This window comes from Coloeus monedula (genome assembly GCF_965178545.1).
Source record: "Coloeus monedula genome assembly, chromosome: Z".
NCBI lineage: Eukaryota > Metazoa > Chordata > Aves > Passeriformes > Corvidae > Coloeus > Coloeus monedula.
Genome location: NC_138822.1, coordinates 46,697,282 through 46,721,061, shown reverse-complemented (window position 1 = coordinate 46,721,061; position 23,780 = coordinate 46,697,282). Strand labels below are relative to the sequence as shown.

Here is a 23,780-nt window from a genome sequence, read left to right as displayed (position 1 = left end):
CAAGCTCTCTGGATGCTCAAGATCAGCTATGTACAGACTGACCCGGGGCAGTATCCTCTGAGTTTGTGACACCACAATGCCCAATTCTTTTCATCAGCAGTCTCATCCCCATGTGTGCTCCCAGTCAGAGGCTGAAGCAGCAGATCCCCTACAGTGATATGACTGCCTCTTCTGATTTCCAGCTGCAGTGGCAAAGGCTCTGGTCCAAGCCCTACTGACGATCGAGTGTTGAGCTGTGCCCCTGAGCCCTGCCCAGTGCTACCCTGTTTTACTGCAGGCGTAACACAGCGAGGTTATGGCCTATCCACTTCAGCTTCAAGATGCAGACCAAAGCCTGTCAAAAGTTGTCAGTTCTCTGCTTTGTTATGTCCTGAAGTAGTCTAGTGTAGTCAGCACATTCCCATTAGTACTGCTGAGGGAGATGCAGAGCACTGCTGCACAGCTCACGGTTTAGTTTTATGAACTGCCACTGGAAGAAATGTGTTGGACAGCATACTGGTAACTGAACAAGGAAGCCTGATGAGAACAACAATGGGGAATACTGCCCAAATTCTTTCAGAATCATAGAATCACTTAGGTTGGAAAATACCTTTAAAATCATTGGGTCCAATTGCATCTAGCAGAATTCTAAATTTCAAAATTTTCCGAAGTTCTTTACTAATCTGTACTAATTTGAATTCATCACCTTTTAAATCAAATTCCTTGTGAAGACATACTGAGCGTCAAGATCTAACATGTTCTATGTGCTCACTCCCCCTAATATAAAAGCAGTGGGCTTAACCCAAAGCACAGGGGACATAAGTTTAAATAACATTAACATTTAGACCCTGGGGCAGTCTGCCAAGAGAAACTTTGGAGTTAATATAATCAGAGAGTTTCACAAAGCAGAATAACTTCTGGAAATCCCCCAGTCGTATTGTGTCTGACACTTCTTTTTCCTCTGCCCACTAAGAAAAGTACCCTCATCCTCGTAAGCTTTCAGCTGACACAACAATCTAAGAGACTACAATACTCTTCAACAACCTAGCGGTTTTCTTATTTTAAGGACTGTTCATTCATTTCTGCGTGCACTCGAGCATCTTCTGCTATTCAGCTCTCAAGGTACTGTGAAGCTCTGCTTTTGCAGGAATAGGGACACCGGGTTTGGTGTGTTCTTTGATACAGCAGCTCGACAGCTCCTCAAGAACAGTTTTCTATCTCGCTTACGGCCCGCAGTGCTGCGGCCTCCCGCAAAGCGAACGCCGACCTCGAGGCCGTAAGACCATGTTACCGCTCCTGCTCGCACGCCATTCCTGGGAAGCTCCGGGTGACTTTCCTATGTTTCCCGGGCACAAACCGCACGCCGGCCGTGGCTGACGGACGCGCAGCGGTTTCGGCCGCAGGTTTCTCGCTCTGTCCATCCGAACACCGAGCTCCTCCTGGACCGCGGCGCGGCTGCCCGAGGTCGCTCCCGCGGACGGGAACGAGCCGCCCCGCTCCACCCCGGCCCCGTCGCTTCCTCGCCGTCGCACAACGCCCCGCGCCTTTCCGCTCCAGCTCCGCCTTTCCTTTCGGCGCTCCCATGGCCGGGCCGCCGGCGCCCCCGGTCACGCAGCAGGTCGGGCGGGCGCGGGGCTGCGGGCGGCGGCCGGAGCGGCCGGAGCAGGAGCAGCTGCGGGAGGCTGCCCGCTGCCTGGTGCTGGACGCGGACGGGAGCAGCGTCCCCTTCCAGGCCCTGTACGGGGAGCAGAAAGCGATCGTGGTGTTCGTGAGGGTGAGGAGGGGCCGTCGCGGGGCCCAGCCCGGCTCCCGGCGGGGCTGTGTGAGGGCGGGGGTACGGGGGCTCAGCACGGGCTCGGCTGGAGCGGGCGGGGAAGAAAGCACAAAGGAGATCAGTACTGCTCCTGAGACCCCCTGTTCTTTGGTAAAGTGACACACTATTCACCAGAAAGGAAATACTTCTTCAGCCGGGTGTTTAGGGAAACAAGTATCATGTTCCTTGATTTCCCAGCTGTCGAGCCAGCTATCACATTCCTGAAATATCTAAAGATAAAAATATTTGCAAGGCTGCAGGCCCAGTGTCCTTGTTCAGGCTTGGATTAAATCAGTATCCTAATCCAAATTTGGTGGCTGGAATCTTTCCCATTCCTTGTTCCGGATCACCTCCAAAGTGGGTGCAGCCCAAAGTCTACTGCTTCATTGCTGTGCAGTTTTATCTGTTCCTGACACATTCAACTGGGTATGTTGCAGAATTTTTTGTGTTACACCTGTAAGGAGTATGTAGAAGATCTGGCAAAAGTCCCCAAGGCATTTTTACAAGTAAGTACTCTGCCGTTAATGTTTGTGGCTGCAATCAAGCAGATTTGTTATGTCCAACTACAGGCTTATGTAAGGCTTCTAGGAATAAAAAAATGGCTCAGAAGAAGCATTTTCATTGTTTGCTGCAAAAGCAATAATGAATCTGCCTAGGAGACACAGGAAAGGATTTATGGCACTACACACTGTTGCAGCAGCATTATTTCTCCCTGCCCTATTAGCTTGGTGCTCTTTTTACTGCTGTGTTCAGAACAGTTAGACAACATCTGACAGGCATTTCTTTTGGTATTAGCAGCGCCCTGGACAGCTGTCTTCTGACTGCTAACTAGTGCCCTTTCCATTATGTTAGTAGAGCCAACTGATGGTTGTGCACAGAACAAGATCAGAAAATTGATCTGGATTAAAAATAGTATCTTTTTCTATGGTGATCTGTAAGCTGCACTAATAGTGTATCCTGCTCTCCAGGCAGCTGCACAAACAGGAATGACAGCAACAGAAAGGAGAAGTAGAGTGGGTAGGGGTTGCTATTGATGTGTATTTGTTGGGTGGTAGGAGACACCAGAGAAGACAATGATCTCCTGCTAAATGTGGAAGGTCAATCTGTCTCTTCTAGACTGCTGATTGAAATTCTGTCAAACTTTATTCCCAAAAGCAGCATAGCCAATGACAGAGACTCAGGTCATTGCTGACAGAAACAGCAACTCTATCTAAGTCCATCTGAGATGGACTAGGAATTTGAGGACAAAAATAGGCAATTTCTTTGTCAGCTTCCCTTCTCAGGACAGATATTTCTAAACTGTTTGATCAGTGTTACTCAAAAGGACATTTTCTTAATTTGGCTCCTCAAATTAATATATACAGAGAGTCAAAAATGTCCACGCTTTTCTTAGTGCAAGTATTCTGGTTTTAGGAGGGCGTCTTTTCATAACAAGCAAAATGATTTTTTATGGGCAATGATTTTATATGGGAAGGGCAAGTACTACACCCTAACAGAACAACCTTACGCTTACTAACTGTTTTACTGATACCTAAATGGACTTCAGATTTGGCCCCGTTTTAGACTCAGGCCTAAGGTTGCACCTGCAATAGACAGTAGTGCATGTGAATGCAAGTTATATCTATTAATGGGTGTCCGCATATGTGAATCATAGATGTTTGGGCACCATAATTTGCGTGCTGCTTCTTTAGATGTAGGTGCAACTGAGTGGAAATTCTGAGTTTCCAAAATCATAATACGTTCTAATCAATTGAAAAGACAATCCTACCAACGCTGCAGGAAACTCAAAGTTTGCGCACCTGTAATTTAAAAGTTATCTTTAAAAATAATTTTTCACTTAATAAATTAATGTAGCTGCTAATTGCGGGTGATATACAAAAGTGCAGTCTCCAAACACGTAAGTAATATTAATGTCAAATAATTTTAAGTCGGTGCTCTGCAATCACTAACTTGGAATACCAGATTCTGTTAATGTTCTGAAGTCATGTGGAAACACCCAGTTCCTCTTTACAGCTTCAGTGCCCATGTTCTGTTCCAGGAATCGAATGTGAGGCTTATAGTTATTGGACAGTCATCATATCATCACATCAAGGTAAATAAAGTAGTCATTAAATACAATGTATCTTCTATTGTGTCTTAATGGTCTGTATTGAGGGATTTGTTTTGCTTTAAAAGGTGGTCTTTTGCAATGGCAATAAAAAAGGATAGTATTCATGAGGCAATTCTAATAGCAATACATGAGTAAAGCAAGTAATTAAAACTTTCAGTTTAAAAACCACCAGGGGTTGCTAAGGAAACATCTTTTCCTGATTTGGCTGGAAGCTTTGTTTTAATAGAAGCTTTGAGGCTAAAAAATTTTCCACTTTAACATAACAAACACACAGTTTTCAAATAAGAGGGGGGAAGGTGGAGCTGGCAGGGCGTCAGTAATTTTTCTGTTGTCAGTAGACCTTAACTACTTACTGCCTTAACCTTACAGATACTACTTCTTATTTCTGTGTGTGTGTGTGTATGTGTGTGTGTGTACACCTCTGTTTTGCAGCCCTTTTGCAGTTTAACTGGGTATACACATGAAATGTATGTAGATCCACAAAGGGAAATTTATAAAATACTTGGCATGAAAAGAGGTGAAGGTAATAAAGTATCAGGTAAGAATAATTTTCTCATCTTATTTAGACTTTCACAAACAAAACAAAAATGCTCTGATAAAATAGTATGACCACAATGTAAACAGTGAGTTGCCCACCAGACTATCTCTCATAGGCTATATTTTGAGAAAACACTGATAGTCAGGAATCTCTAAACTATTCACAGCAGCTGTTCAATGTTGTTGTTCTTATATACTTTCGTATTTCTAGATAACAAGTGTTTTGTGGTTTTGTTTAGTTCAGAGCCCTCATGTGAAATCAAACACACTTCTGGGAAGCATTAGGAGTATATGGAGAGCAATGACTGGCCCAGCTTTTGATTTTCAAGGAGACCCTGCTCAGCAGGGAGGAGCTTTGGTTATAGGCCCAGGTGAGCTGCTTTGTTTTGTGTGAAAGTTACAACTGTCTCCCTTCAGCTGTTTGCTGCCATCTCGCCTGCTGTCCCTGTGGGTCCCAAGGAGACAGTCTTGTGTTGAACTTGTGTGATTTCTGTCGCATGAAGGAATCTGCAAAGTGTCATTTTGTAGTCCTATCTCCCACAGAGGTGGCATAAACCTGATCACAGTCCTGCAGAAATTGATTGGAGTGCTAATGGAACAACTGCCTCAAAGTTTGGAGGGTTTTCTTGACATCGTGGTATTTACCTACATTCTGCTTTCACATTTGATTTGAGGCATTTGATGTGGTTTTAGTAGAGAAGCAGAATGTGAAGGGGGAATTGCAACATGACAGTCATCACATTATTAGGAAACATCATGCTACAGCAGATTTAAACCAGTTAGGTGCTTAGTGTTTCTTGCTTCTTTAACATAATTAAAATCCAAACATAATTAAACAATTGTCATTGTTTAAAATACAGTATATTGTGCAGTCTATAGGACTAGTACACATTTGTACGATAACTGGTAGGTAGTCAGAATGCTGCTTCGATTCACTTACATCTTTGAATAAATAAATATTTATTCAATAATTTACATGTTATTCTCATTCCAGGCAATGAAGTTCATTTTTTGCACCTTGATAAAAACAGGCTGGATCATGTTCCCATTAATACAGTTTTGCAGCTGGCAGGAGTTAAAACAGTGAATTTCTCAAACAAACCACAGATTATTGACATATGACACTGATGTAATATATACTTTTTTTTAAATTCATGCTCTTTAAGAACAGTTCTCCAGTGAATTCCAGCAAGCATCGGTTCTGTTGCATCTTTGTGGGACATCTGAAACCTTATGTAGAAAATCAGAGCATAAAATAAACTACCTGACTCTAGAGAGAGACACAAAAGCACTATTTCCATTGAGTACAAGATAATAGAAACTAAAACTCAGCTGAGAATGATTGCAAAACATCCTGCAGCTTATTATTGCCTCATCAAACAATATTGGTAATATATTTTAAAAATCATTGTTCAAGGTGCACTAAACTAAAAAATCAGACTTTGCTCAGGAAGAATTTGGGATTCTTGCCTTCAGCAGATCAACATGGGCTTTCAATCCAAGACTTCTCAGAATTTTTTTAAAACTTCCACCACTGTATGACAATTTTGTATGTCACAATTTTGAACACCTGGACTTAAGCTTATGCCTACTTTTGCATCTGGCACTGGCAGAACTTATGAAATACATTTCACAATTTCGAATAAATATTTTAAATACATCATCCTGTATTGTCTGCAATTCTTTTGTGTGGTACAAAAATGTGGGTTTTAAGACCAAAGAGGTACGTCTTAAATTCACATCTGATCAGATTATCAGTTTTCAAGTAAGCCAAATTATTTGTTTTCCTATGAAGATTTGCAGCAGAATGTTCTCCCTTTGTATGTATGTACTTTCTGTGAGAGCAAGAGGTCTCTGAAAAAATTGTCCTTAGTTATTTCTTAGACAACTGAAGTAAGCATAACAGCGTTCTGGTTTGCAGTTCTGGCATATTTCATATTAACCATTTATCTACAAATGTTTATGTTCAACATCTATTGCTTTCATTAAAGTAGATGTGCCCTCTTTCATCCAGGACACACTTCCTTTTAGCAATCTGAAAAAAAAAATTTCCAAGATTTATGGAGGAGCATATCCTTTTCTGCAATCTCTGATCTTTGACCTTCACTGTAAAATGCTACCATCCATACATACATGTCTCAACTACAAATTTTCTCCCTTTTTAAGCTTTAATGAAATTGTAAAATGGCTTTTCGTGAAGATGTTTGTTCCTGCATCCATTAAGGTCACTGACAGGCCCAGAGCAAGGTCTGCAAAGCTTTACACCATTAAGAGCATGTGAAATTAAATGCACTGTTCCTTGATGAAAAATAAAAAGCTTGCTTAAGAAACATAACAACACTGAAAAAAGTAATTCTATTAAAGATACTATGCTTTAGCAACTTATTCATTACACCCCTATTTTGATACTATGCATTTAGAAGAAGGATATTATTAATGGAAAACTACTGTTGTAAGTTCTCTGCTTTGATTAACAGCACTCAGCACAGGGCTAAAGGTAGTCTTGTGCAGACTCTGAACCCCTGTGATTTCAGGGCTGGCCAGAGACTTCCTTAAACTTGGCATAACAGACTGGGACAGGCAAGCAGCTGAGGCTCACAGGGGAATGAAGTCTGCTCTTCATGAACCACTGCCCCTACAGTCACAAATAAGGAGCTGCCTCCTCCTTCCAGCACTGCTCCTGCTCACCAATATTTTTCAGCATGCCAGAAACTCTGGAATGCATCTGCCTCTCTGCCTTATGCTACTTAAACAACAGACAAAAGCAGGCTGGAAAAGTGGTCATATGTTTATAAAATAAAGACAATAAGCACAGAAAAATTATTTTCAAAGAGAATGAATGATGAATACTCATTTTATTTGTAGAGCTTCCACACTGCTTAATTCACCTGATAATCACAGCCAAGGGCACTGATTCTTATTCCACTTTTGTTTTGCAGTTTTTGTTGTTCTTGGTGCTTTTGATTTTAAAGGAAATGTTCTAGCTGCCTCCCTGATTGTTTTGCTTTTAGTAGAATTTAAAAATATATACAATGGTAATAGTTCTGTTGGTCCTAATAAATGCATTTAACTAACTATAGCTGAAAGAATTATGGACTGTTAAAAGGTATTGGAATGAATTAAGCTGTAGTTTTCCAGCTCTTTACGTTTAAGTCATCCACCCTCACCATTTCAATACCGACAAGAACCATACCACAACCTCTGTGTTATCCCAGGAAAATAATTTCTTCAGAAAGGCTCACAACCTGCAGACAAACAAAGAGAGAGGAAAGAGAGGAGGATTCAGCACAAGAGCTGAAGTGTCCTAATCAAGGCATCGGCCCTGCTTTTTGCATCTGGTAACAGCTTCAGAGAGTTTGCTGGAGCACTGCGAGACAATGATTACCACATTCATAATAAATTGGAACAACGATGGCCAACAATCCTTGGATGAATTTGTTTCCGAAGTGTCAGCAGACTTTTAGGTCTCTGGTGTTATTTAGAAAAGATATTTTCAAAAAAGTTATACTGTGAAAAGTGGCAACTAGTTTCCAATAAGTTTTCCTCCATAAGTAGGCAGGCACACTCAGCAACGATTGAGCAGTTCCTTAAGGGCTTTCATGACGGCCAATGAGACGGAGGTGGGAAGGGAGTGGTTTTCAGAAGCTGTTTTACTTACTAGCTGGGTTTAGTGCTACAGCTATTTAAAGTAACTGTGTGTTTCAAAGTATCGCTGTGTCTAAGAGGCAGACTCAAACACAGTTACTTTAACTTTCCACGAAAGTTCATTTAATGTTCAGAGCAGAAGCCTGCATGTGCTGGTCTGTTTTCAGCTGGCCTTACAAAGTCCTTGCCCCCCTCTTTTGGCACATGTCATGAGGGGCACCTGGAGGACTGCGACGCCCCGGGAGCGGGCGGGGTCCATGCGGATTGCCAGGGGCGGGAGCGGGAGCCCTCCCCCCGGGGCCGCGATCTCCCATCCCGGCAGCGCCCGGCGCCACGTCAGCAGCGCGGGCCGGGCGCGCGCCCAGCCAGGCGGCGCCCGGGGACGGGGGGGGCGGCGCGTGCCCCGGCCCACCTGTTACCGCGGCCGCCATGACGTCACTCCCCCGCCGCTCCGCGCCGCTGACGCCACACCGCGCGCCCCAATCAGGGGCGGCCGTTGGGGGTGCGGCGGGCGCTCCGCCGGGCAGGGGGCGAAGGTGCGGCGGGAGGGGGCGGTGTCCGCGGGGACGCGTCAGCCGCCGCCGCCGCCCTCGCCGCCGCGGGGTCCCTCCCCTCCCTCCGGCCGCCCGGTCCCCGCGGGATGAGGGCATCGTAGCGCCGCGGCCGCCTCCGCCATGAAGCGGAAGACCTGGGCCGAGGCGCGGCGCCGCGCAGCCCCGGCGCCGCCCGCGCTGAAGAGGACGCGGGGCGCGACGCCGCGGGCGGCGGGGGGCGAGGCGGAGCGGCGGCGGCAGCTGCCCCCTCCCGGGCCGGAGACCTGCCTGAGGATCGCGGGTGAGGGGGCTGTGCCGGGGGGTGGGGGTGTCCCGGTGTCCCGGTGTCCCGTCGCGTCCCATCCCGCCGGCGGTGGGCGCCGCTCCGGCTTCGGGTGGGAGACGTGCCCGCGGGGCAGGAAAACTTCCCGCCGGCGCGATTCCCGGCGGGACTCTGGGGCGCTCGGCAGCCGCTGCCGTCCGGGCGGTGGGTCGGTCGGTCGGTCCCCGAGCTCTGGCGTGTCACTCAGCGAAGTGTTGTTGAGAACTGCGCCGCTCGTCCGGCGGGATAACTCATCCTGCCGATGTCCCGGTAGCCCGAGCCGCACCGAGCACCAATTGCCTCGTGCTGGCGTTTTCTGCCTGCGGGAGAGAGCAAACGGAAAACAGCGTTAAACACATTTCTGTCCGTTCGACACGTTGTGGGGGGGGGGGGTTGAAAAAAGGAACACATTTCTCCACGTATCGGGAGGATGGATACGCACACACGCACATATCTGTGTTTCTCCTGATGCAGTAATATCGGCTAATGGGTAAAATAATGGGCAAACGTCGCGCCTCTTCTTGACACGCAAATGCCAACAGCTTGTGCAGGCAGGTTTGCTCAGTATCGTCCTTCGTTTTCGTGACTCCAGGCTCCCAGCCGCGCTTTGTTTTGGCACAGGAATCTGCCTCTTTTAAGAAGCCTATTGAATCACAGCCAGAAAATTCCGAGTTTGAGTTACCCAGCTAAAGGACGACCTTGAGTTTAGGTTGCCTAACGGCAACAACAACAACAAAAATTACTTTTTAAGTCATGTGTCACGATCTCAGAATTGTAGTGTATTTACAACTTCTCATAGAAAGCAAAAATAAACCTCCCGGCACATCTGAGTGAAGGGCACAGAAAATATCTGTGAACAGAGCAAGCAAAAATATAAAGAACAAGCATGCAGAAAAGGTACCAATGTACCTTTTATTTCTGTGCCAAGAAGCAGGGGTCCTTAAATTAACTAGTGTGTCTCCTAGATAACTGTATGCTTAGAAAACCGTAAGATTTTGTTTTGAAAATTTGGCATAGCAACGTAGAAAGAATGTAAACTGCCAGAGCTTACCAGATTCTTATTTTTAAAAAGCTTTAATACTGTCAGGGAGTAAAATCCTAAATATTCCTGCCAAAAATACAGCATTTTAGGCCTCGTCTACCCAGAGAAACATAATGGTGTACTTATCTACAGAACTCTAAGGCTCCAATAACCCCATATGTGTATTTTTTCTATAACAGCAACCATTTATATAGGACATGATGATAGTATGATTTTAAGGTCAAGTGTGGAAAGCACTCATGTGACAGATAATGACTTTTTGCTATCAAAGTGATTTCACTACCTGGATCACCACTCAGCCCTGTCCAGCTCACATCTCCAGCAAACAGATCTGTCTAACCATTCTCATGAAGCAGTTGCTTGGATCTGGTAATGTGTGTCTGGCATCAACTGGCCCATTAAATAACTGTATTTTCTCCTTCAAAAAATGTTCACCCATTTAAATTCATTAGAGCGCCCAGGCTTTGACCTGTGTTTTTTCAGTGGGATTCCACTATGTGCAGCAGTACCTAGTATAGTAAATTTGATTAAAGTGCACTAGATTATTATATTTAACAATACTTCATTTTGTCTTGATCTTGCTCTGCACAGTGGCTGCTGTTTATTGTCTAATTTTTAATCCTGATTTGAATTACAGTCTGATTTTTAGTTTGCTACCATGTCATACTTATTTTTTTTAAAGAGCAATCTTAGTAAGATAACAGGCTTACCTTTTTATTCAGCTGTTGTAAAGTTATGTCAAAGTTTGAAATGTCAGTTCTGCCTTCTTGTAATGTGGTTCTGAGGAGTTAATTAATAGGCATAAACTGGAGACAAATTAAAGCATAAGGTCTTATTCTTAAAGAATGGATGTACTGGTAAATACTTGAACCACTGTAAAAGCTGAGAGATCTGTGTTAGCTTATCTACTTACAGAAACAGTGTCAAACTTACTAAGAACATTGCAGGCTACCCTTATTTTCATCTTTGCAAAAGACAGAAGCGGAACATAAACCCAAATTGCTGTAAAGATTTATGGATCTTTTCTTGTGTGATGTTACATTCATAAACAGCAAAGTTTCAAATCCATTCTAGGAATTTTATACCCAACAGACTTACAATAATTATTGCATTTCTTTATTTTGTAATTGATTGTATGCATCAGCCGTGTGGCAGAATAACTATTAATCTGAACTGTTCTAAATTTTTTTGTTTACTATTAAGGCTAGTTCAAGAAAGCTGTCCTTTTAAAAAAATGTTTATTTTGGTCTATTAAGCTGCATGGTAAGCTTTATCATTTTCTCTTTGTCGACTAGTGCATGAGGCTTGCTGGTATGAATTCAATTTGCTGGAACTGAATGCATTTCTTCTGTTTATTAGAAGCATATTCCCATATCCTTCTGATCTCTGAGAGAAGTAATTTATATGATCTAAATAAAATGTAGCAATGCTCTGTGAGATGCTTGAAAGCTGTTCATTTCCTTTCCTCGGCTGCTTTTCTTTCTCATTGCTCTGATTTTATAAATAACATTTTAAAGAAGAGGTGGAATTATAATGCATAAACCTCAGGCAAAAGGTGTGGGTTTCTCTCTCACCTATTTTCAGTAGTGAATTTTAAAATGAAATAACTACAACAACTATACTTGAAATTAAATTTCAAGTGATACAATGTCATGGGTCATTTCTTGACATTTGATTGTTCTTCCTGCTGAATGTATATCCAGTTTGTTTACAGTATGGAACTAGCATCTTAAAGGATGCTCTAAGCTGCAGTGTATATACCTATTTTTTTTTCCTTCATTGAGAATAATTTTGCTTATACTGTCAGTTGGAATTGATAATTAAATATTCATTTTAATGTATTCATTGATATGTGGGTTGGTTTTTTGGTTTTGTAGTGCGGTTTGGTTTTTTTTTTCCAAACCATTAAATTGTCTTTTTCCAGGAGTGCTGGCTTGTCATTATAAACTTTGTGTGCCCAAACTTTGTGTATTTTTCTAGAATGCTAACGACACTTCTAATAAGTTCCATTAAGCTTCCAATATTTTGACTGTCACCACTTTCAATTAGTTTTTATTATGCAGCTATCTCAGTACAAAACCTGTGCTTACTCTTTTATCAATATGACTTCACTTACTTGTGAGTCTTTCCCAAAGTTAAGATTTTAAATACATGTTTAAGGCTTTTAGTGTCTAATCCAGCACTGAAAGCGCATGAACATATGTATTCTTGTGTATCAGTCAAGAGCAGCAGAGTGGAAGCACTCTGTGTAAGTGAAGTAACAGTGTTGATCAGTCATAACATGGCACTGAAAATAATGCTTTCATAGTTTTTTGTTTAAAAAAAAATTTCCTTTATCTTTTTAGTGTGCTTTCATTTCCTTTATCACAGTCCAGGCTGTTGTTCTAATTGCCAACTCTATCATTAGCTAAATTTGAAATATAGTGATGTCTGAATGAATTTTTTCAAGGATAGAAAGGCTAAAAAGAAAATCTTAAACAATTTTGCTTTTTGTCTTGTCATTGCAACAGGATTTGCCTTTTATGTTTTCTCTCATGTCTTTCAAATATTTTAAAGTTTTTTAAGTCAAACACGACAAAATTCCATATAGCAACTCTGAGTTTAGATATACACTCCTCTTACAATAATAAAAACTCTTTGGTTGCATTCCTGATGATTCAAAACAGACTAGCATTGGGTTTTGTAGTACTGTCAGTCTCTTGAGTTTCTCTTCTAAGGCATCTATTTAACAATAGAACTGTAGAATTTCTGTTTGTATTAAATAATGTTTGCTGATCATATGCAGACTTGTCTTGCCACTAGTGCCTGTTTACTAATTAGTTGTCACTTAAAGTCATGGAATGACTTAGGTTGGAGGAAGCCTCTAAAATCATCAAGTCCAACTGTAATTCTTGAATTAATGAAATTTCTGTCTTGAAGGCCTGTGCAGCACAACCTGAGAAGCATCAGGCTTTTTGAGAGTAAAGGAAGGAGATTATTTTTTCATCTCTAAATTCACATTAATGTGATTTTGAAGTGGTACCTCTCCATTTTCTGTACATCTATTTCCACAGAACACTGTGGCTCTAATAAACAAGCAGAGTGCTTTTGCTTCTGTATACACTCTGCAATTAGCTTGGACAGTCATGCTTGTGTTAGCTTTAGTCTCACTAGTTGAAGTACCAGCAGTAGCTCAGTTAGGGGGTATGTAGGCTTATTTTGTTGTACATTGAATGCTTACTCAAAATAATTGCCTGCAGTGACATCCGTGCTTATGTATTTTAACTGTTTTGTTATATAAGGCTGACAAAATTAAGTGTATTTGAAGTATATCTAACATGCTGCAGCCATATCTCCTAACTGCAGAGCAGATGCAGCCTGTAAGGCAGTGAGCCCTACCCTGTCGTTCTTCTGAGAGATGATTAGAAAGGTCTGCTCTAGTTTGATAATTTTAGGATGATTTTTTATCAGACATTCGCAGGAATTAGGAAGTGCTTAAGTGCTCTATATGTAAATGAAATACTAAAAAGCTAAAATTAGCAAAGGAAACATGAAGATAATGAAAGGGAAGCCTTGCTCTGGTGGTCCAAACCTTTGTGGAATCCTAGTGAAATCAAATCATCAGTGCTTGAGTGTATTTTATATATAAACTCTCAATCCTGCAATCAGATCCTTAATGAAGGAATTCTACTTTCTCTTAATTTCTGTTAAAAAAATCAACTCACTAATCCTTTACTAAATAGAACTTGGAATATGTTTGGAAAAAAAACAGGTAAAAACACACATGGTGAGTAATACAGCATTTTTCAGATGCTGGACTGGTAAATCAGTAGAAAGGTAAATACACTCACAGGAAATTTCTTTTTTCTAAAATCTCCCCATAGGAAACATGTTAAAAAGATGGAGCCTGCTGTTTACATAATAGGGAGTAATTGTTAGCAGTGCACAGGAATGGACAGCTTGTCAGGATATTGGCATTTGACACACACTGCTCTTACTGTGAGGTACTTCTGTAAACTCATTAAACTCAAGTTTCTTTCAGGTATTTTAAGAATAGCAACAATGAACACAGTTCGGAGAGCCATTGCCAATAACAATTCAGAAGGCCACATACATGCTGCTTGCTCAAGATAGGAATTCTTATTTTTGCTGGACATTTTTGCAAGCTGCAGAAGAATTTCAATAAGAATATGAGCACTGAGGATGCAGGTGATTCTTTTATTCCAAATCCTGTTTAGGAGCAGAATGCTAAATTATTTTAGGTCTTTGACCTGTGTAAATTATATTTGCTTTCATTTTTGTCCCCCTTTTGTATTTGAAGATTTTGGATTGCTCTTTGCAAAGTACTTTCGCATTTTCAAAAATGATGTAAAGTTTCTGTGAAGAAGTTGGAGTGCAAGAAGGTAGTGTTTGAGTACCCACGGTACTCAGTTTGAGTACCACAGTCATTCTTCCCAGACTTTGATGCAGTTATTGTTTGTGTGTAATAAAGAGGGAGAGCTCAGCCTAGTCAATAATTAGACTGGCACTTAAGGACAGATGCCATGGAGGGAAAAATCTTGGCTGCACGTTCCTGCTGTTAACCCCCATCAGGCTGGTTCAGTAAGCTAACTCAGAAGATTTTTCCTTGTAAGGAACCTGGTGGCAGCTAGCCATTAAATCAATTTAGAAGTGGTGTGAAATTATAGCTTAGGGCTGCCGTGACATGTGTTTAATCTAGCAATGCCAGTTTAAACACAATCCCTAGATATCGCATCCTCTCAGTTCTCCTTTCTGCTTCCTCCCTTGCCCTCGGTTCTCCTGTACTCATGTTAGCTCTCATTCTCAGAGCAGAGGAAAGTGAGTAAGCAAGGCAGCTTTTTACCTTCTTTTCCTCTTTTCTTTTTTTCCTTTCCTTTTTCTTTTTTTCTTGCCCTCTTTTTTCCATTTTTTCTTTTTTTTTCTTTGCTTTTTCCTTTTATTTTCCTTCTTTTTTTTTTTCTTTTTTTTCCTTCTTTTTTTTAGTATTGCCTAGGCATACCTGTTACAGTTTCTAATTCATGCAAATGCACCTTGACACAGTTCAGTGATTAACACAGTGGTGGGGAACCACCTCCAAAAGTCCACCCCCAGGACTGCCTCTCTATGAAGTTTTTGCCATAGTGTATTTTGTATCCAGCTGGAGTATTGGTGCACTTGCTTTTCCACACATAATTGACTTTGTAGTCCAGTCTAGCCACTTCTTAGAAATGCATGCATTATTCTAAATTTTATCCTTTGGCTTGTTTTCAGGGGATGATTTGGTAAACTCTGGGAGGTACAGAAGCAGGTAATGCACTTCCCATCTAGGACTGCAGCTGTTCTGGTTACACGATGGGACTATTAGAAATTAAATAAGTAAATTGGGTGCATTGCTTCTGCTAGAGAGTAAGGAAGTAGGTGCCTGACTTGCTTAGGAGGTACTGTACATCCTACTGTTGCTCCTGACATGTAAATATTTAAACCAAACCACTCACATCAGGTTGCTGTTCTACTGAAATAAGCATTAAGAAAATGTACAATTTTTGGTACATTTTTGGTGTCTGCCTTCCCTTTTTGAGATACTAGTGTTTGTAGATGAGCACTGAGCATGTGACTGTTAAAATAGATATGGTAACTCCTTTCATGGCATACTTTGACATGTAATTTCAATATACAGGTAATGATTTCTAAGTGCTGGTCATGGATGATGTTTTGAAGCTTAAAGTGACTTTTTTTTTACCCCCTGCTGTCTAAAAACTGACAGAGTTTTTCTTCATCACAAATCGTTTTTGAAATAATACATGCAGGTGATCTGTTTTGATACTTAAATAATATCTCTGTTCTAGGGAACTAATTTGGGGAAACAAAAGCTTTCCTTTTAGGTCTGAATTTTAATCCAAATACTTTATGATGATATTTCTCAGCAGGAGGAAGACAAGTATTGCGGTGGTGCTGCAAGCCTCAATTTTTATTGACCAATTACCGCAAGCACAGCAATTTATAGCAGGAGCACAGTCAGTGTTTAAAGTTCACTGGGGCTTCAGCTTCCCCAGCCATAAAAGTAGTTTATATCTATGTGAATATTGCTGGTATTTTTTTCCCCTCTTAACAAAGGAAGCCAGGGCAAGTACAAGATGCCTCCTGCCTGCAGCTACACAGGCTTTGAAGGGGCAGCTGGGGTGGGAATGGAAATTTGAATGGAGATGTCCAGGTGGAGGCTTGGCTGGTGTTCCCATGGGCAGCATGGGCTGCCCTGTTCATCCTTCCCGAGCCTGTTACCTGCAGGCTTTAATTGCATGGCACTACTGTCAAAATCATGGCTTTACAGAAAGAAGTGCCTGTGCTTTGGTGTGAGTGTGCTTCATCATTTAGTTTAACGTAGGTGCTCAGAGGTGCAGAGGGATTTGTAGTTTAGTTTGGGGGGGTGTGGTGTGTGCATTGGTATTTCGAGTGCAACCACCTGCCGAAGGAGGTCTCTGCTCTGTGCGTGGATGCAAGTCAGGGTCCTGCTATTTTGCGAAGTCATCAAACAAGGAACACTTTGGGAAAGAATACTTAAGAGCTGGGGATTATGGGAATGCTGCTGAGCAAAAAACCTCCATCTTTGTGTGCTTTGTTTGTTTAACACTGGAGAAATAATAATACCTAATTCAATACTTAAAAGAAGATTTTCTTCGTTCTAAACCATTTAAAGTTGTCCCATTGAGAGGTAATACTTCAGACTTTCAGCAAAAAAGCATGATGTTTATAAAAGCTTCCAATTTTCTTGCATTTCAGATCGCCTTTATTTTGCAATTCTCTGCCAAAAACCAAAGAGTGGAGCTGCAAATACCCATTATTTCTGCATAGATGATGAACTTGTGTATGAGAAGTAAGTACCGACTTTTTTTTTTTTTCTTGTTTTTTTTACAGAAATAAATTAGTCAGAACAACAGCAGTGAGGAATCAGTATCATTGGAGAACTAATTACATGAGTTGGGTCTTCTCAGACCAAACATGCCATGATGATTTATAGACCTTAGAGTGGTTTCTTGCTTTCCCATCAGGATTTCTTAAAAATTTTTCAAAGCAGAAGCTTTCATTATACCCATTCCTGTTAGAAGACATGGGAACATGATACAGCCATATAGATTCAGAAGTGTACATTGAACTGCCAGACTAAAGGGGGTGTTTTTGGTTCCTCATGTATTAAGTGGAATGTCTGAACTTCCTAGAATCAGAGGAAAAAAATGGCAAAGTCAATTCAAGCCTTTATGAGCTGACAATGGATATATTATTTCCCCTGGACTGAACAATGTTTGCCTTTTACATGATGTGGAATGTTCCTAATTCTTCAACTGGTTTTGATCAAGGGCATGCTTGCTGTTTTTTAACACACTAATCAATCTTTATTCTCTGTGTTCCCTTTTGTCTGGCACTATGTATTACCTCCTTTAAAAGTAAAGCTTATTAGTTCCTCTTAAAATACAGTTTAAAAACTTGTCACAGAGTGATACAGTAGCGCGAAGTAGTTCTTAAAACCTGGATATTAGTATTTTGAATGGTGCTGTGTGAAAAACAAAGACGACAGTTTTAGTCCATGTTTAAAGATGACAAAACCTTTCCTCCAACAAATCAGTATGTGTTTATATAAGAAAGCGTGCTCGTTTTTAGAATGATGTATGTATATCATGTGTATTATTACTCCTTGTTTTGTGCATCTTGTTAAAAAAAGAGGCATTTACAGGGGTCATGTACAGTTCTTCCCCTTTCTTCTAACAGCTTCTATGCAGACTTTGGACCACTCAATCTGGCTATGGTCTACAGATATTGCTGCAAGCTAAATAAGAAATTAAAGGTAATGCTTGGGTTTTTTATTCAAAAGCCAGTATTACTGGCTTTCTAAAAAACAAAAACAAATGAGCCAAAATTTCTTTTATTGTTGTTGTTATGATTCAGGTGCTTTCCTGTTTTCCTAATCCATCTGAATTCTGAATATGAATGCTAGATTTTATTGAGGTGAATTTAGGGAGGAGGAGGATCAGTATGGAAAACCCACTTAGTTTTAAGAACCAAAAGATGCACAACTGTGGGAGTAACTATCGTTTAGGTTTTAGAAGAACAGTTGCTAAATGAAAACAGTCTCTTTTATATGAAAAGCTTCTTTCCTGGAATTCAATCCTGTTGGCAATCTGCCAATATTGAGTGAGCTCGAGAGTGCTGTGCTATGCTTTTATTTGAAATGGGTTTTGTTTGACTTGGTCTTCTCTGATACTGACATTCTTCAGTAATGAACAACATTTGATCTTTAGTAGCATTGATAGCATTGGCCTGAAGGAAGATACTCTGCTCATACTGCAGATTATTATCTCTTACAGGAGCTCAGTAATTTTTTGGGATTGGGCTCTTGATAGAGCGTAGTGTCTTAAAAATGGATTTCTTAAATTAATTAACACAACTGACTACAAGTTAGTTGACCTTTAGTAGATGTTGGAGTGTAAAACCTGTTTGGTAGATAAAAAAGCTTATTTTCATTTATGTCAATCACAGTTTGCCCGTTCAAAACTCCTTAGATCTTTCTGCCACTGAAGTGTGAAAAGTGGGAAATATGCAGCACATTATAGACTAAGAGTGTATTTTTCTTTTTCTTCATTCCTTGATGTCTGTCACAGATAATAGTTTGCATAATTCAGAGTTGCTTTATTCTTTAGGTTGGAGAAGCAATTGGCACACACGGGTGGGATGTTGCTGCTCTGTTATTACTAGGGCACTTGCAGAATTATCTCTGGCTAAGCCTGAGATAAACCTGTTTAGTGGTCTGATCTGGGAGATGGTAAACTCCCAGCTGGGTAACTGTGGTTTGCCAGAGATGAGAGTCTCTGATTTTTGTATACAGGATGCTCTGAGGCAAAACAAGTCTGTGTTATAGTCCCTTTCCATGTCTTGTGTTTGACATTGGACAGATGTGTTAGGATTTCTGAGAGCATATTTCTGCTACTGATCTGGAGTTTGTCTTGAATGCATTGAATCTAGTATCTTGAGCAAGTAACATTGATATTTAAATGCATAAAATGACATTTTATGATAGCTTAGCAGTTGATCAAAGTGTGCCGTTTCAAGCACATCAGAATTTATTTCAAAAGCCAGTTAGGGGATAACTGCCACCACATGTGTGTGTCCTTTCTATTGACAATTCCATTCCACCCACATTCTAAGATAAATGGAGAAACGGTATGTCATGCCAAGATGACACTTAAAATAATTATTTATGATAAAGTTCAGAAATACTTTCAAAATATTTTAATCTAAGCATGGTTCTGATCCTTAGAAACAAATACTAGTGGATTTATGTACATTTGGGTTTGAAAAATGAATAAAAATGTGTAAATTCTTTTATTTTTAATTCTAAATTATTTAAAAGTTTAAAATTTTTGCAACTGTAATATACCTGTAATGCTTTTGAGAATGCCACTTTCTATTCTCATAAATGGCTGTTACATAAGGCATGAAGTCAAAAATACTAACTAAAAATATGAATGCATTTAAGAAGAAAAAGAAAAGATTTCAGTAATTTGTATCAAAAATTATTTAGGCTGGATACTGGGAAAAATACTGGAAGAATCTGGGTAGGGATGCAATACAGTTTTCCAAAGCTTCTGAGGGACTACTCTACAGTATTCTTGGTTCTCTCACTGATGAACCATTCCTCTGAATGCATTCCTCTGATTTTATAAAAGAAGGTGTAAAAGGCCTAAAATGAAAAATTATAATCTTGTTCCTTTCTTGATACAGTCATTTTCATTGATAAGGAAGAAAATAATTCATTATACTGGGTTTGATCAGAAAAAGCAAGCAAACGCTGCATTCCTCATAGGCTCCTACGCAGTAAGTATTTAAATTTTTACATCAGCTGCTGACTGTGTTAATTTTTTCATACTAAATTTTTAGAAAAGCAAGATAAAAACAATTGTTTTCTCTTGAATAATCATCCTACTAATGTAATTATAGCAATGTACCACATAGTAAAAGTTTCTAAAGTCTAGCAGGTATGTGAATGAAATTGTATGATTTTAGGTTTTTTCCTCGCTACTGCAATCTGCGTTCTTCAGAATAAGAGCATCACTGAAAAAAAGATCAGTATTAATATTTTCATATAGAAAAAATTATTGATTCTTGAAGTTTTACCTTTCCCCAACCACACAACCTCTTCTTTTCTAAAATAGAAAAACAGTATCTTGCACAAAGTATAATGTGTCATTCGCTAGTTGCATTCGTGTTTAAATAAACCTTTCCTTCCCCAGCTGCTTCTTCTCTAATAAAAGGTAATCTCTTCGGTTAACCTAGGAGAAGTAGTGCGCATGTGTGATAGGCTTAGAGCCTGTGTAAAGCCTGGGAAGATACAAGGTGGCTGGAAAGGTACTAAGTCAAGCCTGTGGCTGCAGAAGGGAAAAGGACTGGCTTTACATCTCAACTGCATGTATTTGGTACACAAAAATGTAGTCAAGGAATAAGATGCTGAATACTTCAGGATGAAAGATGCGATGTACCATATTCGTGTTCAGTTTTGACTTGTAACACACCTCAGTTGTAACCATTTCTCTTGTTTACTGAGTAATAAATGAAATGAAAAGCTATGCACTTTTTGATGCTGGAGATTTGAGGGGTTGACGTTCATGTAGCCTTAGGTTATTCCTATTTATTGGCTGCAAAGGCTACACAGTACTTTCTGTGATGCAGGCAGTGTCCTTGCTGCCTCTCTGCATCATGCAGGATGTCCATTTTCTGTTCCCCAGGGTTTCTGTGTTGTCTGTATTCTCTAGCACTTTTTACAAATTGAGATCTGTATTTCAAAACATGTCACTCTTCGAAAAACAGGCACTTAGGAATGTTGCTGTAGACCTTTGCATTCTTAAACCACATGGAAACCGGTAACATGAGTTACAAAGCTTGTTTGCAGTTAAGCGATTATGCTGACAAAACAGCTGCAGCTTTTAGGAAAACTACTTCTTCCTAATTACTTGATCATAATTGAGGCCCAGAAGAGGGGACTGGCTTCAGTTATCAGCCATTATTTGGAAAAAAGTGGGTTTGGTTCTTTCCTATATTCTTGTTCTAAATATGTGTAGTAGTAGCATTGTGTGGCATAGCAGCTGGCATTCTGAGCAGAATTTTGGTACAGAAAATTAACGAATGGCAAAACAATCTAATAAGAAAATACTGTGGTTGACTATGCAAAAGTGTACAGAAAACCTAACACAATCTTATTTTTGATCACCTGGTAGCCCTGCCATGTTGCAATAACAACATGCAGGTGAAGAGGAATGCTTCAACAGACTTGAATAAAGCTCTAAGATTAATATGTATGGATTATGACAATCCAAAGCCCACTAATTAAAAATGGAGGCTGTTGTACAGAGAGTAGGCAGGTTTTGCTTTAGAGAGCTGCGGTGAAGGAAGTGGGAGTTGCAGAGTAAAGAAAGGGTGCTCACACAGATCCACCTGAAGTACAGCACGGAGATCCTGATTGCCTGGCCAAGGCATGTGGTAGGGCTAGCTGCAGACACACGGCATATGGCAGAAGAGGCTAGTCAAAACCACCAGTAGTTCTCAAAGTTTGGAGATGTGCTTAAGTTACTGTATTGTACACACTGAATATTTTGGCAGTTGCCCTGAAAAGCCCAGGGCAAAGTGAAGCACACTGAGAGTATCAGTCACCTCCTTGCATGTGGGCATGTCTGTCTTGCAAATTTGCAAGTTTTAGATAGTGAGATAGCTCTAGCTACATGCTGATTTTCTTTCCAGTGCAATATTTTTGGCTTTGGTACTGCTTTTTCTTAACAGTAGGGTAGAGTTTCTTCCCAGTTTCATTTAGGAGGGATTCCACTGAAGAAAGATCACAGAAGAAAAACTATGCCCCTGAGGCTTTTTTTTTTCGTGGCATTCTTTGATGATCTTTCATGAAGAGGCAAGCTTAATTACAGAGCTCATTGCTCAAGTGTTCGCACATACTTGTCCCATATTTCTGCTTTCTGCAGGGAGAATTGGTTTGTTCTCTTTGAGGCAAGCAGCGATGCAGGAGCTGTTCAGAATGCATGATAAACATTTCTGTAAGCATATTTCCTGATTGAAAGGAAATATTGATGACTTCCTTATTAAAAACATATGTAGGCTTAAGTGTCTACCTTCTTTAGTTCAGAATGCTGTGCTTTTTGTTGAAGAAAGATCCATACAGATACTGGTCAAATCTTTAAGAAAGTTTCTCTGTAATTTTAGTTAATCAGACTGTGTCATATACATTGGTAATACCCTTTGCTTGAGCTGATTGTCATAATTTATTTTCTGATCTTACAAGTATAACCCATAGGTTGATACTGTATTTTGTTTTCTGTGGATTGAATGTGTTTTCTTGTTTGATTCTAATTTTTTAGCTTCATGGTAGGTTCCCATTTCAACAGTTTACGTTAGGTTGAGGAACTGTGTGGGTGTGCGATGCATTAGTTTGGGGGAGTTCAGGTTCATTCAATGAAGAGCAAGGAAGTAGAAAGGAAATGTGGCCTTTGCAGAGTTAGTGACAAAAATAGTGCTTGTCTGCTTGTGCTGAAAGGTGTTTGATAACTTAAGCACGGTTTTGGGTGCAAGTTGCTCTGTATAGGTCCAGGTGCTACAAGTTACTTGTTAGGTTTTCAAGAATAACAAGGCACAGTGAGTCTGCGTGATTTCTGGTTTTGTTATTTTTTTTTAAACACAGTTACATTTAAACTATAAAACTGTAATGAACTGTATATGGCTAGTTCTCTTCTTAGACTTCTGTGTCCTCATAAACATTCAGCTTCTGAGCATGTCTTTTCAAAGGCTTGTTGACCTTCAATTTGTATTCTTAAACAGAATATTGTAACTTCTGCTTAAAGGAATTGGGATGTATTAGCATGATTTATCATTCGTCATCTTTTGTTCAAATGTATATGTGTGTATATGTATCATGTGGGGATATGCTCATTTGGACTACTAAGGCAATTATGAAAGTCTTCATTAACTGTGGTGTGGTAAGGGCAGCTGTTAGTGTCCTTGTTTTCAAGCAAAGTCTGTTCTCAGTCTTTTCTTCACAGTTGATGTGTTTTAATGTTTCCCCCACTTCCCTTCATCTAACTTGTCTTTCTTTCCTCTTCAGTGGAGATAGTTTATGAACTCTCCAGACTACACACTTCTTTCTCCCCTCTCCTGCATCTGCTGCTTCCTTCCAGGTGTACTTTGATGTGACAGCACAGCCTAACTCAAGCTCTTCAGTATAACATGGCCTTAAGAGTGAAGAACTAAGTTTACAAATACACTGTTGTATATGCAGTTTTAGAATAAAATATTAATTTTTTAGAGTAACTCTCAACTATTTAGACCTTAATCCCTTTATTGTTCATCTTTCATCTATTTTAATTTGCGATTTTGTTTCTACATTTTTACAGACATAGTGGGAATAATATTCTTCTATGTAGATTAGCGAAAATTTGGCACGTTCAGCCACACAAAGGGTAGCCAGAATTCAGTGTGTTGGGGTTGAATGTTTACACTTTTTTTTGGGTGGAGGGGGAAAAGGGAAAGAAGGGAGGGGGGGGAAGCTTTTGTTCTTCACCTTTTAAAGAAAAATCTTTTCCTTGAAAGCTATCTGCACTGTTCAGGCCTTACCACACTACCAAACCAGCAGTGATCTTCTGAGTTGATATCTACAGTGGCTTCTCTTGATTTTCACCAGGACTTGGCTGTGGGTGAGGAAAGTCTGCTTCTTCCATCATTGCTCCTTCTATATTACGAAAGAAAATGTACCCTCTGTGCCCTGTCCACCCAGTTCC

General features: G+C 40.4%; 2 protein-coding genes across 4 annotated transcripts in view; both read left to right on the top strand.

Annotated features, from left to right (window-relative positions):
* The first annotated feature begins 1,557 nt into the window (after positions 1–1,557).
* On the top strand, positions 1,558–6,100 carry PRXL2C (peroxiredoxin like 2C). The gene is made up of 6 exons (XM_082301828.1): positions 1,558–1,753; positions 2,230–2,298; positions 3,831–3,884; positions 4,335–4,440; positions 4,679–4,810; positions 5,434–6,100. The coding sequence occupies exons 1-6, from the start codon at positions 1,562–1,564 to the stop codon at positions 5,559–5,561; spliced, it is 681 nt and encodes a 226-aa protein (XP_082157954.1). The 5' UTR covers positions 1,558–1,561; the 3' UTR covers positions 5,562–6,100.
* A 2,463-nt stretch (positions 6,101–8,563) lies between these two features.
* Positions 8,564–23,780, top strand: part of CDC14B (cell division cycle 14B) — a 43,698-nt gene continuing 28,481 nt past the window's right edge. Inside the window, exons 1-4 of one of the 3 annotated variants that reach the window (XR_014227268.1) lie at positions 8,564–8,918; positions 16,738–16,831; positions 17,722–17,797; positions 19,732–19,824. Coding sequence is in view for 1 of the 3 variants with exons in the window: in XM_082301058.1 (XP_082157184.1) it covers positions 8,759–8,918; positions 16,738–16,831; positions 17,722–17,797; positions 19,732–19,824 (423 nt within the window). In the remaining 2 variants the exon portion in view is untranslated. The remainder of the gene's footprint in view (positions 8,919–16,737; positions 16,832–17,721; positions 17,798–19,731; positions 19,825–23,780) is intronic. The other 2 variants (XR_014227267.1, XM_082301058.1) reach the window with 2 other exon arrangements.